The following is a 23,425-nucleotide window of genomic DNA, read 5'->3' as shown; positions in this document are numbered from 1 at the left end:
TTTAAGGCATTAAATTTGTATGGTTTAAACATACATTTGTGTGGTTTAAATGTTGTTAAGAATTGTACGATCAGAGAAAATTGATAAAGAGGTTAAAAAGTTGTTATTGAATTATTGTTGAAATTAATTTTTGTCAATCACGTACAGTGTTATAGTACTTTGGGAATTTATGAACAGCAATTCCCTTTATAATCTAGATGTTAGATCAAGAATTGTACTTAATCGGTAGGCTTGGAGAGTGCTCGGTGTGCGGAGCTGCTCCAGACCAAAGCAGAAGCGGCGGGCCAGGAAACCCACGTGGGAGACAGGCTGGGAGAAAGCTGGGCACCCAAAACTGGTGGAGATCCCCAGGCCTCCCAACACAGGATGGCAGTCTGTGGAAGCAACGAGAGGCAGTGCAACGCCACCGGCCCTGAAAAAACAACTCCTGAGGCTTGCAGCCCAAAGTTATGAAACGCAGCTTCTTGAACATCCAGGAGACATGATGGCCAGGTAAACAGCTCTAATCCCTCCCCACCCAGAGAATTCCTCGGGGGGGGGGGGAAGAAAAGAACGCTGGAACAGAGGAGAAATAAGTGGGGCTTCAGTGGTCAAATAGTAGAAGTTCATTAGTCCCAGAGGGGCAGAGCCAGCAAGGGTCAACACCAGGAGCCCAGACGTAATCTTGCTCCCCCAGGGGAAGTGCCAGACATCAGCTCAAAAAACAAACAGCTGAGACCATTGCTGAAGAGCAACAGTGTTGCTCTTCCCCTAGGGAAAGAGACGTCAGGGAGCCAGACCCCTCCCCCACACCTCAGGAAAATGAAGGCTATAATTCTAGACTCACAATCCCCAGAATAAGAAAGCTGGGACAGAGAGCCCTGAGCCCTAAAGGCAGATATTTGTTGTAAAGCCAGGAAAAGGCAAACCAACGTGAAGAAGAACACACACAAAAAAACTGAGGATCATTGATTCTTTTTATGGAGACAGGCAGGATCAAAATACTAATTTGGAAGAGAACAGCAATGACACTGTAGATACATCTGATACCTCAAAAGGTAATGTGAACTGGTCTCCAGCCCAAAAAGCATTGCTGGAAGAGCTAAAGGAGGATTTTAAAAACCAAATTAGGGAGCTAAAATAAAATATGGAAAAAAATCCACTGATGAAATCAAGTCCCTAAAGAGTAAGATTGGCGAAATGGCCACAGAGATTCAGACTCTAAAGAGAGAAAATGACACCCTGAGAGGCAAAATCAACCACTTGGAAAAGGAGACTCAAAAGCAAAATGAAAACACTAACTCATTAAAAATTAGAGTTGAGCAAGTGGAAGCTAATGAATCTATGAGGCACCAAGAAGGAGTAAAACAAAATGTAAAGAATGAAAAAATAGAAAAAAAAATGTGAAATATCTGATTGGGAAGACAACCAACCTGGAAAACAGATCCAGGAGAGACAATTTAAGAGTTATTAGTCCACTGGAAATCCATGATGAAAAAAGGAGCCTTGACAGTATCTTCGAAGAAATTATCAAAGACAACTGCCCAGAGGTCCCAGAACCAGAGGGCAAAATAGTCATTGAAAGAATTCACCGATCACCCATTGAAAGAGATCCCAAACTGAAAACACCAAGAAATATTATAGCCAAATTTCAGAACTATAAACTCAAGGAGAAAATAATGCAAGCAGCCAAAAAGAAGAAATTCACATATCGTGGAACTACAGTCAGGATCACGCAGGATCTCTCAGCTTCCACATTAAAAGAAAGGAGAAATTGGAATATGATATTCTGAAGGGCAAAGGAGCTGGGACTGCAACCAAGGATCAACTGCCCAGCAAAACTAAGCATAATTTTTCAGGCAAGGAGATGGACATTCAATGATATAAGGGAATTCCAGACCTTCCTGATGAAAAGGCCAGAACTCAATGGAAAATTTGATCTCCAAATACAAAACTCAAGAGAGACATAAAAAGGTAAACAGGGGGAAAAACCCCCACAAACTTTATTAATCAATAAGGGCAAATTATTTGCATCTTTGTATAGGATTATATCATCTTATGTATGTTTTATATATAGACATATATATATATATATATATATATATATATGTCAGTCTTGAGAATGGTACAGCTATTATGATGATTGAAAGGGATACACATAGATTGTGAATGCCTGTATAAAATAATTGATATAAGGATAAAAAACATAAGTAAGAGACGTAAAGGGAGGGCTATGAGAGAAGAGGTAAGGAGGTAGTAGAAAAGGGTAAATTACACCAAATGAAGAGGCACAAAAACATATTACAGTAGAGGGAAAGAAGGGAGGAAGAAGAGCAGTTTTTGAGCTTCACTGTCATCTGATCTGGTTCAAGAAGGGAATAACATACCCTGATAAGTATAGAAATCTAACTCTTCCTACAGGAGGTACGAGGGGAAGGGGGGAAAAAGGGAAGGGGTGGTCAGAAGGGAGGGCAGAAGTAGCAAGTGAGAAACGATAAGATAAGGGAGGGGAATAAAGAGGGAGGGTAAACTGAGGAAGGTGGCGGTCAAAAGCAAAACTTTGTTGAGGAGGGGAAGGGGAAAGGGAGAAATAAAAGCATAAACAGGGGAAAATAGGATGGAGAAAAAGACACAGATAGAAATCATAACTGTAAACGTGAATGGGATGAACTCTCCCATAAAACGGAAGCAGATAGCAGAATGGATTAAAAACCATAATCCTACAATATGCTGTTTACAAGAAACACATTTGAAACAGCGGGATACACACAGGGTAAAGGTAAAAGGCTGGAGTAAAATATATTGCTCCTCAGCTAAAGTAAAAAAAGCAGGCGTAGCAATCCTAATCTCAGACAAAGCAGAAGTAAAGATAGATTTAATTAAAAGAGATAAGGAAGGACATTTCATCCTGCTAAAAGGCACCATAAACAATGAAGCAATATCATTGTTTAACATATATGCACCAAGTGGTATGGCATACAGATTCTTAGAGGAGAGGTTAAGGGAGTTACAGGAAGAAATAGACAGCAAAACTATAATATTGGGAGACCTCAATCTCCCCCTCTCTGAACTTGATAAATCTAAGCTCAAAAGAAATAAGAAAGAAGTTAAGGAGGTAAACAGAATTTTAGAAAAGGCACATATGATAGACCTCTGGAGAAAACTGAATGGGTATAAAAAAGGAATATACTTTCTTCTCAGCGGTACATGGCACATACTCAAAAATTGACCATGTACTAGGGCATAAAAACCTCACAATCCAGTGCAGATAGGCAGAAGTAGTCAAAGCATACTTTTCAGATCATGATGCAATAAGAATTATTTGTAACAAAGAACCATGGAAAAATAAGCTAAAAATTAATTGGAAACTAAATAATCTAATTCTAAAGAATGAGTGGGCCAAAGAACAAATCAGAGAAACAATTAATAACTTCATTCAAGAGAATGACAATAATGAAACAACATACCAAAACTTATGGGATGCAGCAAAAGCAGTTCTTAGGGGAAGTTTTATATCCCTAAATGCTTACATGAATAAAATAGGGAAAAAGGAGATCAATGATCTGGGCATACAGTTGAAAAAGCTAGTAAAAGAGCAAATTGAAAATCCCCAATTAAATACCAAATTAGAAATACTGAAAATCAAAGGAGAGATTAATAAAACTGAAACCAAGAAAACTATTGAATTAATAAATAAAACAAAGAGCTGGTTTAATGAAAAAAACAATAAAATTGATAAACCTTTGGTCAATTTGATTAAAAAAAAAAGAAAGAAGAAAATCAAATTACCAGTATCAAAAATGAAAAGGGTGAAAAGGTTCACCTCTAATGAAGAGGAAACCAAAACAATAATTAGGAATTATTTTGCCCAATTGTATGCCCATAAATTTGACAACCTTAGAGATATGGATGAATATCTACAAAAACATAAATTGCCCAGGTTAACAGAAAAGGAAGTGAAATTTCTCAATAACCCCATCTCAGAAAAAGAAATTGAGTATGCCATCAATGAACTCCCTAGGAAAAAAAATCTCCAGGGCCAGATGGTTTTACATGTGAATTCTATCAAACATTTAAAGAAAAACTAATTCCTATACTTTGTAGACTATTTGGGAAAATACGTGAAGAAGGAGTCCTACCAAATTCTTTTTATGACACAAATATGGTACTCATACCCAAACCAGGTAGAGTCAAAACAGAGAAAGAAAATTATAGACCAATTTCCCTAATGAATATTGATGCAAAAATTTTAAATAAAATATTAGCAAAAAGATTGCAGCAACTTATCACCAGAATAATACACTATGACCAGGTAGGATTTATTCTAGGAATGCAAGGCTGGTTCAATATTAGGAAAACTATTAGGATAATTGACCATATAAACAACAAAACTAGCAGAAACCATATGATCATCTCTATAGACGCAGAAAAAGCCTTTGAAAAAATACAACACCCATTTCTATTAAAAACACTAGAAAGCATAGGAATAAATGGAACCTTCCTTAAAATTATAAATAGCATCTACCTAAAACCATCAACAAGCATTATTTGTAACAGGGATAAGCTAGATGCATTCCCAATAAGATCAGGGGTGAAACAAGGATGTCCATTATAACCCCTACTATTCAATTTGGTACTAGAAACGTTAGCCATAGCAATAAGAGAAGAAAAAGAAATTGAAGGAATTAGAATAGGAAAAGAAGAAACTAAATTATCACTTTTTGCAGACGATATGATGATTTATTTAGAGAATCCTAGAGAATCAAGTAAAAAATTACTTGAAATAATAAACAACTTCAGCAAAGTTGCAGGATATAAAATAAACCCACATAAATCCTCAGCATTCCTATACATTACTAAGAAAGCCCAACAGCAAGAGATAGAAAGAGAAATTCCATTCAAAGTTACTGTAGACACTATAAAATATTTGGGAGTCTATCTGCCAAGACAAACCCAGGGCCTATACGAACATAATTATGAAACACTTTTCACGCGAATAAAGTCAGATCTAAATAAATGGAAAAATATCAGTTGCTCATGGCTAGAATGAGCTAATATAATAAAAATGACAATTTTACCTAAATTAATCTATATATTCAGTGCCATACCAATTGAACCACCAAAAAATTATTTTACAGAGCTGGACAAAATAATAACAAAATTCATCTGGAAGAACAAGAAGTCTAGAATATCTAGGGTATTGCTGAAAAGAAATGCTAGAGAAGGTGGCCTACCCATACCAGATATTAAACTGTACTATAGAGCAGCAGTTATCAAAACTACCTGGTACTGGCTAAGAAACAGAGTTGTGGATCGGTGGAATAGGATAGGAACACAAGATGGAGAAGTCAACAACTATAGCAATCCACTCTTTGATAAACCCAAAGAGGCCAGCTTCTGGGCTAATAATTCACTATTTCACAAAAACTGTTGGGAAAATTGGAAAATGGTAGGGCAGAAACTGGGCATAGACCAATATCTTACACCATATACCAAAATAAAGTCAAAATGGGTTCATGATTTAGGAGTAAAGGCTGATACTATAAGTAATTTGGGAGAGCAAGGAATAGTTTACTTATCAGATTTATGGAAAAGAAAAGAATTCATGACCCAACAAGAGATAGAGAGCATTACATAATGCAAAAGAGATAATTTTGATTATGTTAAATTGAAATGTTTTTGTACAAAAAAAGCCAATGCAACAAAAATTAGGAGGGAAGCAGAAAATTGGGAGAAAATCTTTACAACTAGTGTATCTCATAAAGGTCTCATTTCTAAAATATACAGGGAACTGAGCCAAATGTATAGGAATACAAGCCATTCCCCAATTGAGAAATGGTCAAAGGATATGAACAGGCAGTTTTCAGAGGAAGAAATTAAAGATATCTATAGGCATATGAAAACATGCTCTAAATCACTACTGTTTAGAGAAATGCAAATCAAAACAACTCTTAGATACCACATCTCTCCTGTCAGATTAGCTAAAATAACAAAACAGAAAAATGATAAATGCTGGAAAGGATGTGGGAAAATTGGAACATTGTTACATTGCTGGTAGAGTTGTGAGATGATCCAGCCATTTTGGAGAGTAATTTGGAACTACGCCCAAAGGGCTATAAAAATGTTCACACCCTTTGATCCAGTAATACCACTTCTAGGGTTGTATCCCAAAGAAATCACACAAGCGGGAAAAGGACCCATATGTACAAAAATATTTATAGCAACTCTTTTTGTGGTAGCTAAGAATTGGAAATCAAAGGGATGCCCATCAATTGGGGAATGGCTGAACAAGCTGTGGTATATGAAGGTAATGGAATAGTATTGTGCTATAAGAAATGGGGATGATACGGACTTCATAACAACCTGGAAAAACCTACACGGCATAATGCTGAGTGAGCGGAGCAGAGCCAGGAGAACATTATACACAACCACAGATATATGGATTCTGTGAGGACCAGCCCTGACAGACTTCGCTCTTCTCAGCAACACAAGGTACAAAGACAACTCCAAAGGACTCGCTACGGAGAATGCTATCTACATCCAGAGAAAGAACTATGAAGTATGAATGCAGATTGAGGCACACTTCATGCTAGCCTTTCCCCCTCCCCCTTTTTTTTTCTTTTTCTCTCTTTTGTCTTTGTTTTTGGGTTGGTTTTGTTTTTTTTGGTTTTTTTTGGTCCTGTTTCTTCTTTTGCATGATTCATTTCACTGATCACAGTTCTTCTCCATAACTTGACTAGTGTGTAAATTAATTCAATGCAAAGTTATACATGGAAGCTATATGGGATTCCATGCCGTCTAGGGGAGGGGGGGAGGGAGGGAAGAAAATCTGGAACTCAAAATTATGTAGAACCGAATGCTGTAAACTAAAAATAAAAACTAAAAAAAATCTTTATCTTTGAAAAATAAAAACAAAAAAAAAGGAATTGTACTTAATCAAGAATTGAAGCTGTTAGCTAAAACAAGGATTTTGGACATAAATTCTTATCAACCCTATGTAAAATCTTGAATTTTATGTGTCTCTGGCTGGGACCGGATGCTAGGGAGATATGCACAAGCTGAATGTGCCCCATAGAGATACCCAGACAGGTCTGGGCAAATGTTAACACCGCCTTTTATTGAGTGAAATTGATGTCTCTTTGATCAGGATCCAGTGACCTAGGTCTACCCTAGAACTCATTTTAATATAGCTCACCTCCCAGAATGTAGGCCTGTCAATTGGCATTCCTTGGGAACAGCTACTCATTGGTAGAAGGGAAGGAAGGAGGACTGGCAGCAGTTACTGGGATTTAAGTTTTACCGAAAGACAGAGAACAACAGGCGTCAGAAGCCAGCCCACCTCCAAACCTGGCTTTTTAAAGTCAGCAGAACTGATTCCTAGTGATGGGTTTTAGGATAAGATTAGATTTCCAGATTGGGTCTTGGTAAAGTATCAAAATTTGCCATCTGATGTAAAAGAACCTACCCTCTGGAGGAGATGATATGATGCTGCCTTTTTTTTATGACAGGTCTTGTCTCTGTGATCAAAAATAAGTAGTTAGTGATAAAAGGAAAGGTATCTGTCAAAATCTGTTACTATTGTGAAGTGAAGTTGTGGTACCTAAAGACCTAGAAGGTTTTATGGGGAGAAATGGAAAGTTTGATTAATGCAAATATGTGAAATATTGCCAATTTTAATCAAATGATTGGGTAAATTGGTACTCTTGTATAGTCATATGGAGGATAATATTCTTTCTAAATATTAATGGGAATAATTAGACAAAGGGAAAAGAAGTTTGTGAAATAAAGTTACAAATGTAAGGTTGAATCATAATCACCATAGACTAAGGCTGGGATTTAAAGTTACTTTTTATCTGTGTGGAATAAGGTCCTTAAATGTTTCAAAGTGATATAAGAGCAATTGGGTACTAAGACAAATGGTGTAATTAATTCCTGGGATTAAATCAGAGACATTTTCAGTTTGGAGAAAATAATTTCAATGTTCCTTAAAGAGAGTTAAGTTGTAGAATATTGTCGCATTGATGGGAAAAGTTAAATGTGGTTGTTTGGATTTGAATTCATTCCATGGTCTAAAACATAATGATAGACTTAGTATTTGAACCCATCATATTTATGTGGTTCAATTCTTAAACAATATCTCATTCTTTCAGATCAGGCATAGTTACAGGAGAATAGAAAATCCTGGAAAACTGATGCAAATGTGTTAGAGCAGTAACTTATTATCTTAATGGGAAGATTTTATGAACAAAAGTGGAAGTACATGTGAGCTACTTAAGGCTCACTTTAAGGATGTTCCTTAAGCAATGTGAGATTATAGTCATATCTTAAACGTATTATTAGAACTTGTTATTCAAAACTTAATGGGACTGTTAACTGACTGTTTTTGAGTCTAACTCCAGGTGTGAATATCAAGGAAGGTTGTCTGAGCCACTGATCCATGATGCCAGCAGCCCTGTGAGGGGCAAGTATGAACTGAAGGTATGATTTCATGGGAAAGATGAGAGAGCAGCTGTTCAGCATGTGCTGAGGTGGGATCCTCTTGACCTGATCCTTTAAGTGAAACCTGGCAGATTTTAAGCCTGGCTCAATGCAGCTTGTAGTGTGACATAACTTCTGCTTGGATTTGACATGAAGTTGGGGAAATGTTCCCTTACTATAATTTAAGTTCCTAATCAGCTAGTGGCAATTTTCTATAATCAGAAGGTTTTGTAAGTACAGTAACAAATCTATTAAAATAATTGATTATGGAACATCTTAGATTACTATAGGACTGGGACTAGTGTTCCTGTGTGTGGTCCTGTATAAGTTAGGGTAGTTTATAAGGGCCTTGTATAGGGTCTTGTATAAGTTAGGGTTTTTTTAATTCTTGGTAATGGTATGGAGACAATTAGGTCAAGGATTTGTGAGAATATTATTTTGTTAATATCATTCTTGTTTAAAGTTTTGTTACAATAAGTAATGTTAAAAGAAAATGGTTTGTGGGTTTATTTTGTAAATGCCTTAAAAGAAACATGGCATAACTAAAAGGTTAAGATTTATATGTACTGTGTTAAAAAAAATTGATTAATGTATTTATATATGTACTGGAGCCTGTCGCTAATTCCTTAGTGAAATCTCATCTTCCTGGTGAGGAAATTAATAAAGGGTTAATGTAAAGTATAAGAAACTGGGTTCTAATGTGAATTTCTTAAATATGACAATTGGTCAAGGTTCCAATTTTGAATTTGTAAAAATGATCAGGGTATAAGGATTAGAAATGGTAACTTAAAATTGTGCCAAGGTAACTTTTGTAGGAGAATGGAAAAGAAAGCTGGTTCCTACAAGGAGACAAGAAGAAGATGCTGAGATGCTGTGCTGGAGATAGCTGGAACAAATACCAAGGACCAGAGGACTTCACTGATGATGTTCCCTACCAGACAGCTGTATGGGAAGAGACTTTTGAATCTTAAAGAGACAATTGCATTATTGTTTTCTTTTGGGTCGCTGTATCCGTATTTACAAAGGGGACTGCCCCCTTTGATTTGTCAATGCGTCAACCAACCTTTACCTCTTCCCATATTTACTTAAAGGGGTGATGGTTAAAGGGAAAAATTCAGATGAGAAAGAGAGTAAGGGAGTATTAAAGATGTGGAAACAAAAATTTGAATAAAAGAAGATGGAGAATTGTAAGAAATAGGGTGAGCAGTTTTGTTTTCACAGAAAGTATCCTTCTTCCTCCCCCTGCCCCCCAGCTTTAGCAGAATGTAAGTCAGGTGACTGGTTAGAACTAGTTCTAATCAGAGCTCTCAGGTGAAAGGTTAGAGGCTTGTACACATGCTTAAATGAGCCATTTGAGGTGGATATGACATAGGCAGTCAGGGGGTTGTATCTGGCCAATGAAGAGCCTGGTGGGAGATTTGAAGCGGGGACTGGCTAAAGGACTAAAGGACTGGTGTCTATCTGAGTCCTTTGTGCTCTCCTGTACTCTGTTCAGGGGATGTAGCCATTTATTCAGACCAAATAAAATGCAAAACATAATTGAAATGACCCTGACTTCTCTTGCTTGGGTGGCCTTTTTTCTCATGAGAAAGAATAATAAATGCCTTTCCTGATTTCAGGCTCAGACTCTGAACTCTTTATTGTGTTGTTGCACACAATCTCTATCTTTCTATCATATTTTTATCAATCATGTACCCCCACATAATACATATATAGTCATTCAAAATGGACAATGAATTGGGTCTTTAATTAAGGGGGGGGGTAGAGGGCTGGACTGCCTTTGGGAAACTGAAAAACTCTTTTGGTGATCCCAAAACTTTCCCCCAAAATGAAGGCTTGTTTTTTTTAATACCAGTATTCTGTTAGTGTAGTTTTATAAGCTGTGAGTCACAAACCACTATTTTCTGAAAAATCAAAAATGAGTATTACTGAAAGGGCAATGCAGAAGCCCATAGAGAGTGTAAGCAGATTGTATCACATTCCAAACATAAGAACCAGATTAAAGGAAGTCTATTATGCATGATTACAAAAGGTTGGCAAATTATGTGGTGAAAGGAAGAGATAACCTTCAAATTGCCTCTGTATTTCAATAGAATTCTTTCCATGCCAAGAGAAATCCAGGAAGGCCCCCAACACAATGAGTGAATCTCCTGTGGTGAATTTATGGAAAGGACATGTTCAAGAGTCAAACAAGGTGGATAGATATTAATGGGCTATAACATAATGGAGGGACTGCCTGTATCAATGAGATGATGAATCTGCAAGCCCTTAAAGATCATATGAATATTTCTCAATGCTACAAAAATCCACCTTTTAAACACAAACATTCCCTTACTGATGCTATATAGATGCAAATGTGGAATGTCAAGATCTTGGATGAACCAGAATTATATGTAATTGAAAAGAGTAATTAAAAGGAGGGGAGTGGGTGGTTATGGATGACAATTTGCATAGGAAATATGACATAAAAATATTATCAAAGGTATGTATGACCAGAAAAAGGAATAGAAATCTGTATCAGAGTGAGAATGAGGGACAACAGACAGACAGCCTTAGTGGGTGAGCTTGGAGATATAAAAGAACAGTGTTTACAATGTGCCTTCCACATTGTAGGTATTTAATACATGTTTGTAAGGATGTGTTAAACACTTATGTGCCAGGCACTGACTGTACCACCTACTATAGATACGGATCTAAAAGGAAGATAGTGCCTATCCTGAAGCTTATGCTCTACACTACTGTAGTGGAAAGACACACACTTACACTGCATGAGGAGGTGATACTCAGTAAAAAAGTATCATATCAAGAATTCATAATCTAACATGAGTCGGTAGGCAGCACTCCTCTAATTCCTGAGTTAAATGGTACACTAATAAATCTTCAGATCACCCTGGAACTTTATTTTAAACCTTACTTTAAAATACTGAAGCAGCTTGGTGAAATGGACGGAGTGCTGAACTTGGAATCAGACAGCACTGGGTTCAAAAGTTGCTTCTGACACCTTCCAAATGTGCCTTGGGCAACTCCCTAGGATTTACCTAAAAGTCACAGAAGAGTCTATCTGTGTTAGTGGAGAATGGACTGTGGCTAACAGCTTTCCATTTCAGAAAAAATCAGACATTTCCAGTATTCATATATTTAAATCTTAAAAAACAAACAAAAAAAACCCCCCAGAAAACACAGAGAACTGGGGGAAATGGGAAATGAGTGTAATGACCCAGCAGGCACTTTTAGCTTCTGACTGTCTCAAAAAGGATGATCTATTTTACTTACTTGATGATCCAGCCAGTGGTGGGATTCAAATGAATTACCAACTGGTTCTCTGAGGCCCTGCCCCACTGCTGACCTGGTGGGCGTAGGCCCCACCCCGATAACCAGGGGTTGAGGAACTTAACCTAAAATTAAGTACCGGTTCTACTGAACTGGTGTGAACCGGCTGAATCCCACCACTGGATCCAGCTACACCAGCCTTCTTGTTGTTCCTAGCACAAGACTATTATCCTACTTAGGACAGACCTTTTACCTGTTGCTTACAGAAGACACAATTATCTCCACATTTTAATCTAGGCCCTTTCATTGACTGCCCCCTTACCCCTACCCAGAATACTCTCCCTCCTTACGGTTGGCCTTCCTGGCTTCCTTTAAGAGTCAGTCTCTAGTCCAATCTCTTCCTCCCAACAGATAGTGCTAAGATTCCTTTCCATTTAACTGTATGTAAATGCAATTATTTGCATATAGTTTTTCCCATTAGAATGAAAGCTCCTTAAGGGTAGAAACTTGTTTTTGCTTTTCTTTGCATCCCAGTGCTTAGAATGGAGCATATAAATGCTTAATAAATTCTAGTAGACTGACCACCCAGCCCATTCGACTTGAATATTCTTATCCTAATATACACAATTCCCAGAACAATGCAGAAACTAGGACCTAGTTTCCTTTCTTAACTTTTGTTTCTTCTCTTCTTTCCTTTAGCCCACTTTTGGGCATTCTTATTGCCTGCAGATATAGGAACATACACAAATACCAATTCAGTTACAAGCATTCATAGTAAAGAGAATGCAGCTTAGTAGAAATTATCTATAGATTACTATTGTCACAAATGACAAAGCTAAAATTAAGGTATAATGTATGGAGAATGCCTACAAATTTGAACAGAAAGGAAAGATGGGTCAGATTATCACTGAAAAGTAATTTTTAATAACCAAATTCTGGAAAAAAGAAACTCATTTGCCTATACATATGCTTCTTTTTCCATTAAATTCAACATGAGCAAAGGAAGTTTATCTTTTCCTTCAAGTTTAAATACTGAACCTCAAAAATAAAACAGACTTCCTAAACATAAACATCTTTTGGGGGGAAGTAGGCAGTAGGGTGGGGTAGAAAGCTATAGAAAGTGAAATACAGGGCATGAATTTTTTTTTTTTTTTGCAGAGTCAGGCTCCCTAACAAGAAAAAAAAAAGGAGAAAAAAAATTAACAATGGTGTGTTTTCTTAAACAATGAATGTTATTTTCCTCTAGGCATTAGGGAGTTTTAAAATTTGACAAAATTATTCAGTTTTCAAAGCATTCCACATTCCCCACCCACAATCAAATGCTGGTAGGTCCCAGTTTCAGCCAACTCGGAGCCTAGGAATAGTTTTGTAAATACTATATCAGGCTTCTTAAATGTTCATACTCCACAAATGGATACTTTAAATTGTAATAGTTAACAGCCTGATGAAAAGTGCCAAAGCTTTTCTTCCCACTTCATATACTTATTAACTTAGTAGTTTAGTGAAATTAATTTTAAATGAATGCCTCACCAAGAAGATGAGAGAGTATAAGAAGTGATAGGAATCGAGTTAGGAATCACTATATTGATTTGTTGAATTAGTCTACTAAGCTTTCGAAATTTTGTAGATAAATTACATTAGAAACAATCAAAATTAAGGATCAAAGGCACTCTAGAAAAACATCCCATAAACTTAACAAAATACAATTGTCATTTCCATGACAGGTAGATAATGCATTTTTTAAAGTGCTTGCTATGTCCCAGGAATCATACCAAACCCTGGGAATATAATTAGGAGCAAAAAGAAAGCCAGTCTCTGCCCTCAAGGGCAGTCTAAAGGGGGAAGACAACACATAAAAGAGAGCTGAAAAATGGGGAGAGGAGGTTCTAGCTGGCCAGTGGAGATGCTTAGAGGAACTTACCAATTAGAGAAGGGGATTGGATTTTGTGAGGAATTATTCTTTTCTGTGGAGAAGCAGAATTAGAAACAAAATGATAACTTTTTATTATTCCATTATGATACCAACTCAATATTTATCCTTTGATTTTTTTCAAAGAACCGAAACACCACTTTTCCCCCCTCCAAATTCTACACCCAGAAATATTCTAAAAACATTCTCCTGTAGGGATGGATGGAAAACTTTAAAAACTTATTTGAGTGCTACAGATCTAGAGAAAACATCAAATAAAGGCCAAGTACAATGGTTCTCAATGTTTTCGGTGGTTCAGCGGTGGGTAATTAAAAAGAAGAAAAGCTTCCTATCCTTGCTGCAGTCTAGAGGAGTGCTCATGCTTTCACGTTCACTGAAGGAAAACAAAGCTCAAGCTAGATAAAAACAGATGCTTCTTGTTCTCCCCACTGCCCCTGCCCCCTTTAAACTCAATTTAAAAAAAATTTTTTTTGAGGGAAAAAATCCTAATGTATATTTGGCCTGGAAGTCTACACCATAGGACCATAGATGAACCCAACATAAGGGGCTTTTGATCATTAAGTAACGATGTACTTGGAAGGAGTGTAATTTCAGTGTGAGTGTGTGTGTGTGTGTGTGTGTGTGTGTGTGTGTGTGGAGAGAAAGAGAGAGAGAGAGAGAGAGAGAGAAAGAGAGAGAGAGAGAGAATGAGAGAGACTCTGGGTTTAAATCCTATCTGTGAAAGGCTCTGGGCAAATCACTCAACCTCACTATGCCTCAGTTCCCTCCCCTATAAAGTGAAGGGGTTGAATTATATAACATCTAAAGTTCCTTCCAATTTTAGTCCTATATTTCAGGTTATTTGTTACAAGTACTTTTTCTGGATGCCACATCACATTGCCTTCCCATAGTAAGCTTGCAGTCTCTTAAAGTTCCTAGATTTTTCCCACACTAAATTGTTAATTAGCTATGCTGCCACTATCCTGTACTTTCACAGTTGTCTTTAAGAATCCAGGAGTATGACTTTACGGTTAGGCCTATTACATTTTATCTCATTAGATTTGTCTATCATTCTAGTCTCCTGAGATTTTTTTGATTCCTATTCTGTCATAAAATGTGTTAGCTATCCCTCTAAACTTTATGCCAAACAGCACAGAACTAATAATGTTAGATCACTGGGTCATTCCATTAGAAAATTCCTTGTTAGTTGAAATAAATCTATTAAAGACTACTCTGGGTCCTATAGTTCAGTCAATTCTATCCACTTAACTGCACTATCATTTAGCCTACATCTTGCCTACAAGGAGAACATGACAGATTTTGTCAAATGTCTATGGAAATACAGGGGCATTATGATTTAACTTTCCTGTGCTCTGCCTAAGAAAAACAATGAATTAAAAACAAAAAAAACAAAAAAAGCAAACCATAAGGTTAGTTTGGCTTTTAATAATCATCACATTCCTTCAACAAACCAATCTTTTACATAATACGTATCAAGATTTTGTCAGGAATCACAGACAAGTTTATTGTCCTATCTTTTGAAGATTTATCTTTTTTTTCTTTCTTTTTTTTTTTTTTTAGTATTTTGGAACAATACTTGCTTTTCTCTAGGCCAGGGCTGTCAAATCTTAGATTATGTTAGGGCCACATTAAAATAAAATAATTATTTGAGGGCCACACCCAGAATAAAAATATAGTACACTAATAGAAAGTGGGGGAACGCACGTCAATACAATAGTGCTAAAGCAAACACAAAACAACAAAGTGATGATACAACAGTATAAAGGTAGATGCATGCTGAATAGTCTGCATTGTACAGATCGATTGAAAATTCTGTGCAATATGTTCCATCCATAATACTGCTTAAAAACACCAAAGAACATTAACATCAATGAGATTATTTGTTAGTGATGGAATTAAAAAATCTAATTCACGTTCCATGTAAATTATTATTTTTTCACTCGTGAAAATTAAAGCCCACAGGCAGGCCACATAAAATCCCACCGTGGGGCCCCATGTGGCCTGTGGGCCGTGTTTTGGACAGCCCTGCTCTAGGCTAAAGGTGGTAGCTATGTCGCACAGTGGATAGAGTGTCAGGCCTGAAGTCATTAGACTCATCTTGCAGAGTTCAAATCTGGCTTAACTGTGTGACCTGGGCAAGTCACTTAACCCTGTTTGTCTCAGTTTTCTCATCTATAGAACGAGCTGGAGAAGGATATAGCAAACCACTCCAGTATCTTTGCCAAAAAAAAACCCAAATGAGGTCACAGAGTTTGACCGGACTGAAAAAATAACAGAACAACTGAAAAGTCCAACGGCACCTCTTCTGGTTTCCACAATTTTTCCCCTTTACTTAGAGAGCCATTTCTTATAACAAAGAATAAGAGAAGAAAGTAGTGCAGTAAAACTAACCCACACATCAACCACATTTGACATTATATGTAGTTGTTACACACCCATAGTCCCCTGCTTCTCCAAAGAATGAAAGCAAGTGTATTCTCTTATCTCTTCTTGCAGGTCAAGCTCAGTCATTATAGCTCTAGAGCATTGTTTCCATTTTTTTCCCCTTCCATTTTCATTGTAGTCATTTACTTTGGATCTGTTCCTACAAATTTTCTCATATTTCTCTGTGTGCTCCATATTCCTAAGTCGTTGTGATAAGGTAATAGTCTATTTCCTTTCAACTATACTAACCATTCCCCAAATGAAGGATTTCTACTTCCTTTTCCTTTCTTTTTTTATTTTTACTACTATAGATGTCTTGGTATATATCTCCATGATTTTTTAAAGGTCATTAACAATGGCTCAGAAACCATAATGGTCAGACATCTTAGCATCCTTGGATGTAGTTTCTTTAGACTAGGTCTGCTGTTCAGAATTGAGAAGCAGCGTATTCTCACTTAACTTTTATTTTAGCTCCCTATAAACCATTTTTGCTCAGCTCTTGCTTTCCAATTTGCATTTCCAGTGTTTAGCATAATACTTTGCCCATAGTTTTAAGTAACGTTTTTGCATTCATTCATTCACCTTTGGACTAGGATTGGAGTTTAAGAGCTCACATTGTAATGGAGGAGACAACATATAAAGGTTTCCATTGCAATTCAGATGGAAAGGCCCTCTGGTCTTTGACTGTAACAGCAAAGTAGATGGGGATGTTCTAGTGTCATCTCCATTGAGAAAAATGTATTTATTTGTGACAACGTAATATTTACATAGCGTTCAAGGTTTGCAAATCATTTTATACATCTCATTTGATGTTGAACCATTTGACTGTAAAAAATGACATTTGGGATGAGAACGTTCTCATATGGATCTTCAGCAGCTGTGGCTGCGGAGGATGGGGGATGGGGATAAGGGAGGTGAGTTACAGCATCTGTACAAGTCGTTCACATATCCCATCTCCCCAGGGTTACCCTTTTTGATGATGGCTTCTGGGGCAAGGCTCATAGTAGGAGAGTTAGTAGTCTGGTGATAACATCCAAGAGCTCAGTTTTTCCCCTGTTGTCTGTTTTAGTCTGTCTTACCTAAGGAAAGCGGAATTGTTGAATTGTGGTGCTAGAGGAAGTTTTTGAGATCAAATCAACCAATACTTAAAGAAAATTCAGACTATTCACTGGAAGGTCAAATACTAAAGGTTAAGTTTAAACACTTTGGCCACATAATGAGAACTCATTGGAAAAGACCCTGATGTTGGGAAAGATTGAAGGCAAAAGAAAAAGAGGATGGCAGATGAGACGGATAGTGTCATGGAAGCAATGGACTTCAGGAGATGGTAAAGGATGGAAGGGTCTGGGTGTGATATAGTCTATATAGAGTCATGAAGTGTTGGACATGACTGATTGACTGAATAAACCTGATTTTATTTTCCCTTTGCCACCAACAGAACTGAATCGTCCTTTTAATGTTCCTCGCATTTAGCCACAGCCTCTGTCCCGAGCTTCGATGTTCAATATTTAGGACCTGGCTATGTTTTTGTACTCAGCTTCCCTTACTATTATTTGCCTAAATATTGGCCCGTTTGTCAGCTCTACCATCTTTTCTTTTCAGAATAATTTTTGTTCATATTATCAGAAGTTTTGAATTTCCCATTGTTCATGAACTTATACTGTTTTAAGCAAAAGAATCCTGTCAATCCTTTCATTGAACTCTTTAAAAAATCACCTCTACTAAAATCTAAGGTTTGTATCAGTGTTCACATCTTTCAAATCCTTCATCTTAAATCTAAAATAGTGATCACTTCTTCCAAAGCTTCCATCATTTCTATACTTCAGGAACCAGTTTCTCAGGTCCAGAATAGCACTTCCCTTCGTCACCTCTCCTCCACCTTTTGAAGAATGAAACTACGATTAAGGTATATCGGTAATTTTTCAGTTGCTCTGCTTTTGGTAGAAGTCTGGCAGCAAATGTACAGATAAAATCTCCCCCATCATTCATATCTGTGCCAGTTTTGTGAACCCTTTCTTCCTTTTGATTAAGTGGTCAGTAGTACATTCACACCGATTTTTCCTTATCCAAATGCTCTCTTTTACACTAACTCCTACTACTTGGACTTGATCACAACTATGTTCTTGATATACAATTCTACTATATGATTATTTTCATCTAATGCAATTTCTCCTTGTTAATGTATTGTTTTTTCATGAAATTGTAAGCTCCTTGGGGACAGACTGGTACTTTTGCCTTTCTTTGTATTCCCAGCATTTAGCACAGTTCCTGACACACAGGAGGCACTTAATAAACGCTTGATGACTTGTTTTATCATTTCAGTTTTATGTATGGCACTTGAGGTCACACTTTACAAACTGTAAACTCCCTTCTTGGCTATCATTTGCCTTTGCATCTTATTCCTGTTGTATACCCTCTCCCTGTACGTTATCTGGCTTAGTAGATACAAGTGGCCAGTCTTCTCTTTTCTTGGTTTATAGTTTAAAGCCCAATTGTTCATATTCACAAACCTCTGGGAAAGGACATTTTCATTGGCCCTCACTTAGTAGATACCATCTCTGGCCAAGAGCCCTATCATTCCAGTATTTCAAAAGAAATACTGGTAATAGAAATACAAAATCCTTCTCTGGCACTATTTTAATCAGCTGTTCACATTTCAAATATATGATCTCTTCTGAACCCTTTCAATTTATTAAATAGCAGTAATGAAAATATTTTCTGTACCCCCTAAGATTTTCTTCTTCAGGATTTCATTACCACTAGCAATGCTTTCTGGGTTCCTTTTGGTGGTATCTTTTGTTTCCACATGAACCGTCATAAATGGTAGGTATGGTTTGTCTGCAACTTTGCTCTGCCCACCTCACAGGTTTATTGTGAAAGGAAATAGCATATGAAAACATTTTATGAAGTATAAAGTCTTATACAAATGTAAAGCAAATAAAAAAGGTGTAGCTTGTGTAAGAAATCTGGTACAAATTGTAGATAGCTAAAATACTAGCAACACAATATTTACTGAGCAAAAATAAAAGTTACAATAATCTTATAATGATATAGCTATCTTCTAAGTTTTACATAACTTCCTAACAATGGGGCTAACAGTGTATAAAAAGTAACCAATTTCAGGACCCCAGACAAAATTCTGACAGAATTTTCCTTTTAGAGAAGGCTGACAAAGATGTGGAGAGAAGACTATACTGTGTAGCTAGAGGTTCACAGGTTTAGAGCTAGAAGGGGATGTAAGGAGTCTTACAAAGCAGTTTGCATCAGGCAGTGTGCCACTCAGTTAACATATTGGAGATGAATGTTATGCAAAACTAAGTAAATAAAAATTTAAGGCATAGCCATTAAACTAATAGTGCCTCAGTAAAATTGGGAAATTGGGAGACAAAGAAATTGGATTTGGATGATCCAAACTCTCTGGGTTCATGTACTTTTAGCTATAAAACAAATAGAACTTCATGATATATGACAGTTTATTTCACAGATTTGCATATATTAAATCAAACTGCATCTACTCAAACATAACTATATTTAGTAAAGGCCAAAATGCATAATCTGAACATTTGTTAATTCATGCTGCCCTCATCCCTTGCCCAGCACCAGCTTTAAAAAGTGGGTGGTTACAAGTGTTTCAAACTATACCTTTTCATGGGAGTGGTAGGTGTTTGTGAAATCATAACTTAGAAAACTGCATATTAAAACTAAAATTCATTTAAATAGGAGACTTTTCTAATGCCCTGCCTAATTTGATAGGCAGCACTGCTGAAATTCACTCCATTTTTAATGCGTTAAAGAAATTTGGAAAGCTGTGTCATGTTTATCTGGCAACATTAACATTAAGTTTTCATTTCTTACCCAAGAATGTAAAAAATTAAGCATTTTCATGAATCTATTACTAAACTGACTTATAGTGGATTAACCTGTTTTCCTATAACCAAAAGTTTTTTGATTTTAATCTTCGTTTCCTTGGTTACAATTGGAGGTTTACATTGTTTGCATTTTTACTAAAGGAGTCCTTTGGTAAAGAAATTGAGTGAGTTTGCTGTGCTTACAAAACTATGAAATCATAACTCGATTTAGACGATCTGATTTTAGGGGTCCAACTCCCAGATGGCTACATTGAAATTTTTAAAAAAAAAATACACTTCAAAAGAAATTTTGCATTGGAAATGTGTTTTTTTTTAATCCCCAGATGATCCTCACAATTAGCTGAATTTTACACAGTAGAATTTTTGTTATCAAAAATGACCTCAAAATACAATCTGTTTTCTTTTAAGAAACAAGAAGCTAATAAAAAGGTTAGTACAGACACACTGGATATCTACTTGCACTACAGGCTCAATCAGCTTTCCAGTGACCTGAGTACTGATATGCCTAGAACAAATGACTGTCAGACAAATAATTTCAAAGACATTTTATTCAAAATCCTCCTGCCTGGAAAAACAAGGTATGTGACATAGAATCTGCACATGCTTGAATAACTTATTTCACTGTACATTATGTATCCTATACGTACAATCCAGCATTTAAATTAAGAGTCAAGGCTTTGAGTGAGCTACGGACACTGCAGTTAGTAGTGTCTATTGATTATTCAAAGCTCTGAGCTATAGTGCATTACGTATTTAAATCACTGTTCTGCCTTAAAAATCAAGATTTTGATAGCTGTTATTTGCGGTGAGAAAAAGTTGCTAACTTTTAAAACAAGATGAATCTTTGTGGGTAAAATTTTCTTGGAAAGGAAAGTCTACACAAACATAATCCTTTTGTTTCTCTTCTAAATATTAAATCCTTTCCTTGGTTCTAGTACAGTTTAAAATGGAAAGATATTCTTGGCCACTAGCACAATATTCATGCCAACAATATTCTTCTGAACATAGAAACATGTTAATCAGCTATTGTATAGCTAGCAGTAGGGCCCAAAATATGAAGGAAATCAAACAATATACAAGTTCTGTCAAAGTTGTACCTATTCTTCAGGATGAGGATATTCTGAATACGTAGAATGGGGAAAGCATTCCCAATTAAGTATGATGAGCTCAACTGTGGCCTAAGATTATCCTTTTCAGTATATGCAATTTAGAAATGTGTACTTTATTTCCTTTTCAATTAAATCGTTCCACTTTTAAAATGGCAAAATGGTCTCAAGAGGAAAAACAAATTACTTTATGAAGCAAGGGAACTTCCCACAACCCCCTTTAAGAAAAATTACAATAAAGGACTTTCTAAGATTAATAATTAAAGTATCATTGGAGAGCCAAACAGCAATACCTGATAACACACATGATAATACCTTTGGGCTCTGGGGTAAGGAAAAAGGCAAAGAAAATGTTAGCACCACAAAGCTAGCATTTAATGACTCCAATATAAATCATAAACTGGCAAAATCCCAAGTCCTCTAAAGCACTTATATCATCCATTTAATATTGTTAGAATGCTTCTTACAAAAAAAAAGAAAACTCATCCACCCTAAAAAAAAAAAAAAAAACAGAACAGCAAAAATACTTCTTGCTTTCCCCCATTTGATTCTGAAAAAATACAAAACTCTTATGAATTTGGACTCAAAGGTGTAAGCAGGTAGACAGAACTAGCTCTCAGTGATCAAAAAGGATTCTACTAATGCATTTTGACACAGGTTTTTACAATTTCAGAGCTACAGTGATTAGAAAATAAGCATATATATGCAAAGGGAAAATTAAATTATTTTAGGAACATTTTATATTCTCCCTCAAATTTTTATTTTCAAGGAGGAAAAGACGTAGCCTCTTAACAAAGAAAAATGCTTTATTAAAAAGCTAGTAAGAGCAATTTAAAGGTAAATTTTAAAAAAATCCATATTTTGTTCATAGTTCAGGTTGCCTGGATGATAAAATGAGAAATATGGGGTATCCCACTACAATCAGGGACTCTGAATACTATTTGGCTTTTCAATAAAATTTAAGGACTCAGTTTTAAAATAGCATTTAATCATTAGTTTTAATAATTGCTTGATCAGTAGTCTTATTTCTAAAGTTTAAATTATGTTCACCTTTCCCTTTTGTTTTATAAATGATTCTGGTAAACTGCTCTGATTTTCAAATGGTTGACCTACAGAATACAAAGTATTATAGCAACCTAATTACAGTCTCCCCTCCTCCCTCTGCCCCCAAAAGAATTTGGAAAACAATTGGAGAACTTTTGAAAAGTTAACACAAAACCTTCTGAGATGAATGTAAATCAATTATTTGTAAAGTTTTGAAGATAGCAGCTATGGTCAAATTTACATATCACCCTAACATTAAATAATATTTATTGTAATTGTAAACAAAAGGCTATTCCAAAAAAAGTGCATGTCAAAAAGGGACTCATTTGTAATGATGTACCTGATAAAGTAATTATAAAATACTTTATCTCATAAAGACTGCAGTATAACTTTTAGCTCAAAGTGCAGAGCAGAGCTTTGGATGCATGACCGAAAAAATGTTTTTCATAATACTAACTTTCTGAGCAGCACTCACTAGTATGATGAAATATACTTAAAAAGTTACACTTTTAAAATGTCATTAGCACATCCCGTTCTTGTACACTAGTGTAGAAAGGTCTTCCAAAGATAAACGAATGTAGGCCTGGTTTGATTTTCTCAGCTAAAGCCATTATTATGTTAAGATCGCCCTCTGCTGTTAAATCGAGATCTATCTTCAAGTTTCGGAGAGATTTAAATGGCTTTTTTCCCTTCTGCCTGAAAATTACAAGGAAAAATCCTGTTACATTATAGAAAACGCTCACATGAAAAAGTATAAAATTATCCTCATTCTATCAGAAGTTTTACTTACGTATCATCCTCTATGTATTTTATTAGCGTTAAGGCTTTTCTATGAAGGACAAGTAGAAATTGTGCAAGAAAAGTACTTCTCAGAGATAAACCAGGTTTCAAATGAAAGACCTATGGGAAAAACAATGTTATTTTATGAGTAAACAAAGTTACTCTAAAAACTACCACTTTCATATTTATGTTTCTTCCAGAATTCTTTCCCTAAATCCATTTCCACCAGTGTAGTGTAGCACCATTATGCTTTTGCAGTGACTATGATGGAGCAGCAGCAGAAAGGGTTTTTTTTAACATTTATAAATATTAACTTTACTATTGATAATCTAAGCATGAGAACTTTGTCCAAGGGGCAATAAATTTATATAATGAAACTAAAATACATCAATATTGACATTCTCATGCTAGAACAGAAAGGCAAAATGTAGTTGCAGATAAATGGATGATGATTCACACACTCTCCTTGGAGAGGCAAAGAAAGAAGCTGGGGGAACTGGTTTCATTGTGTACTCAAAGGCAACAAGAAATATCACTTTATGGGA

General features: G+C 36.1%; 1 protein-coding gene across 5 annotated transcripts in view; it reads right to left on the bottom strand.

Moving 5' to 3' along the window:
- Nucleotides 1–20,480: 20,480 nt before the first annotated feature.
- Nucleotides 20,481–23,425, bottom strand: part of C9orf72 (C9orf72-SMCR8 complex subunit) — a 40,022-nt gene continuing 37,077 nt past the window's right edge. For all 5 annotated transcript variants that reach the window (XM_036738629.1, XM_036738626.1, XM_036738627.1 and 2 more), the window contains exons 10-11: nt 22,891–23,000; nt 20,481–22,796 (exon numbers count right to left, since the gene is read on the bottom strand). In XM_036738629.1, the coding sequence (XP_036594524.1) occupies nt 22,610–22,796; nt 22,891–23,000 (297 nt within the window). In that variant the 3' untranslated portion in view covers nt 20,481–22,609. The remainder of the gene's footprint in view (nt 22,797–22,890; nt 23,001–23,425) is intronic.

This window comes from Trichosurus vulpecula, chromosome 9, assembly GCF_011100635.1.
Source record: "Trichosurus vulpecula isolate mTriVul1 chromosome 9, mTriVul1.pri, whole genome shotgun sequence".
Lineage (NCBI taxonomy): Eukaryota > Metazoa > Chordata > Mammalia > Diprotodontia > Phalangeridae > Trichosurus > Trichosurus vulpecula.
This window is presented reverse-complemented; position numbering and strand designations above follow the sequence as displayed.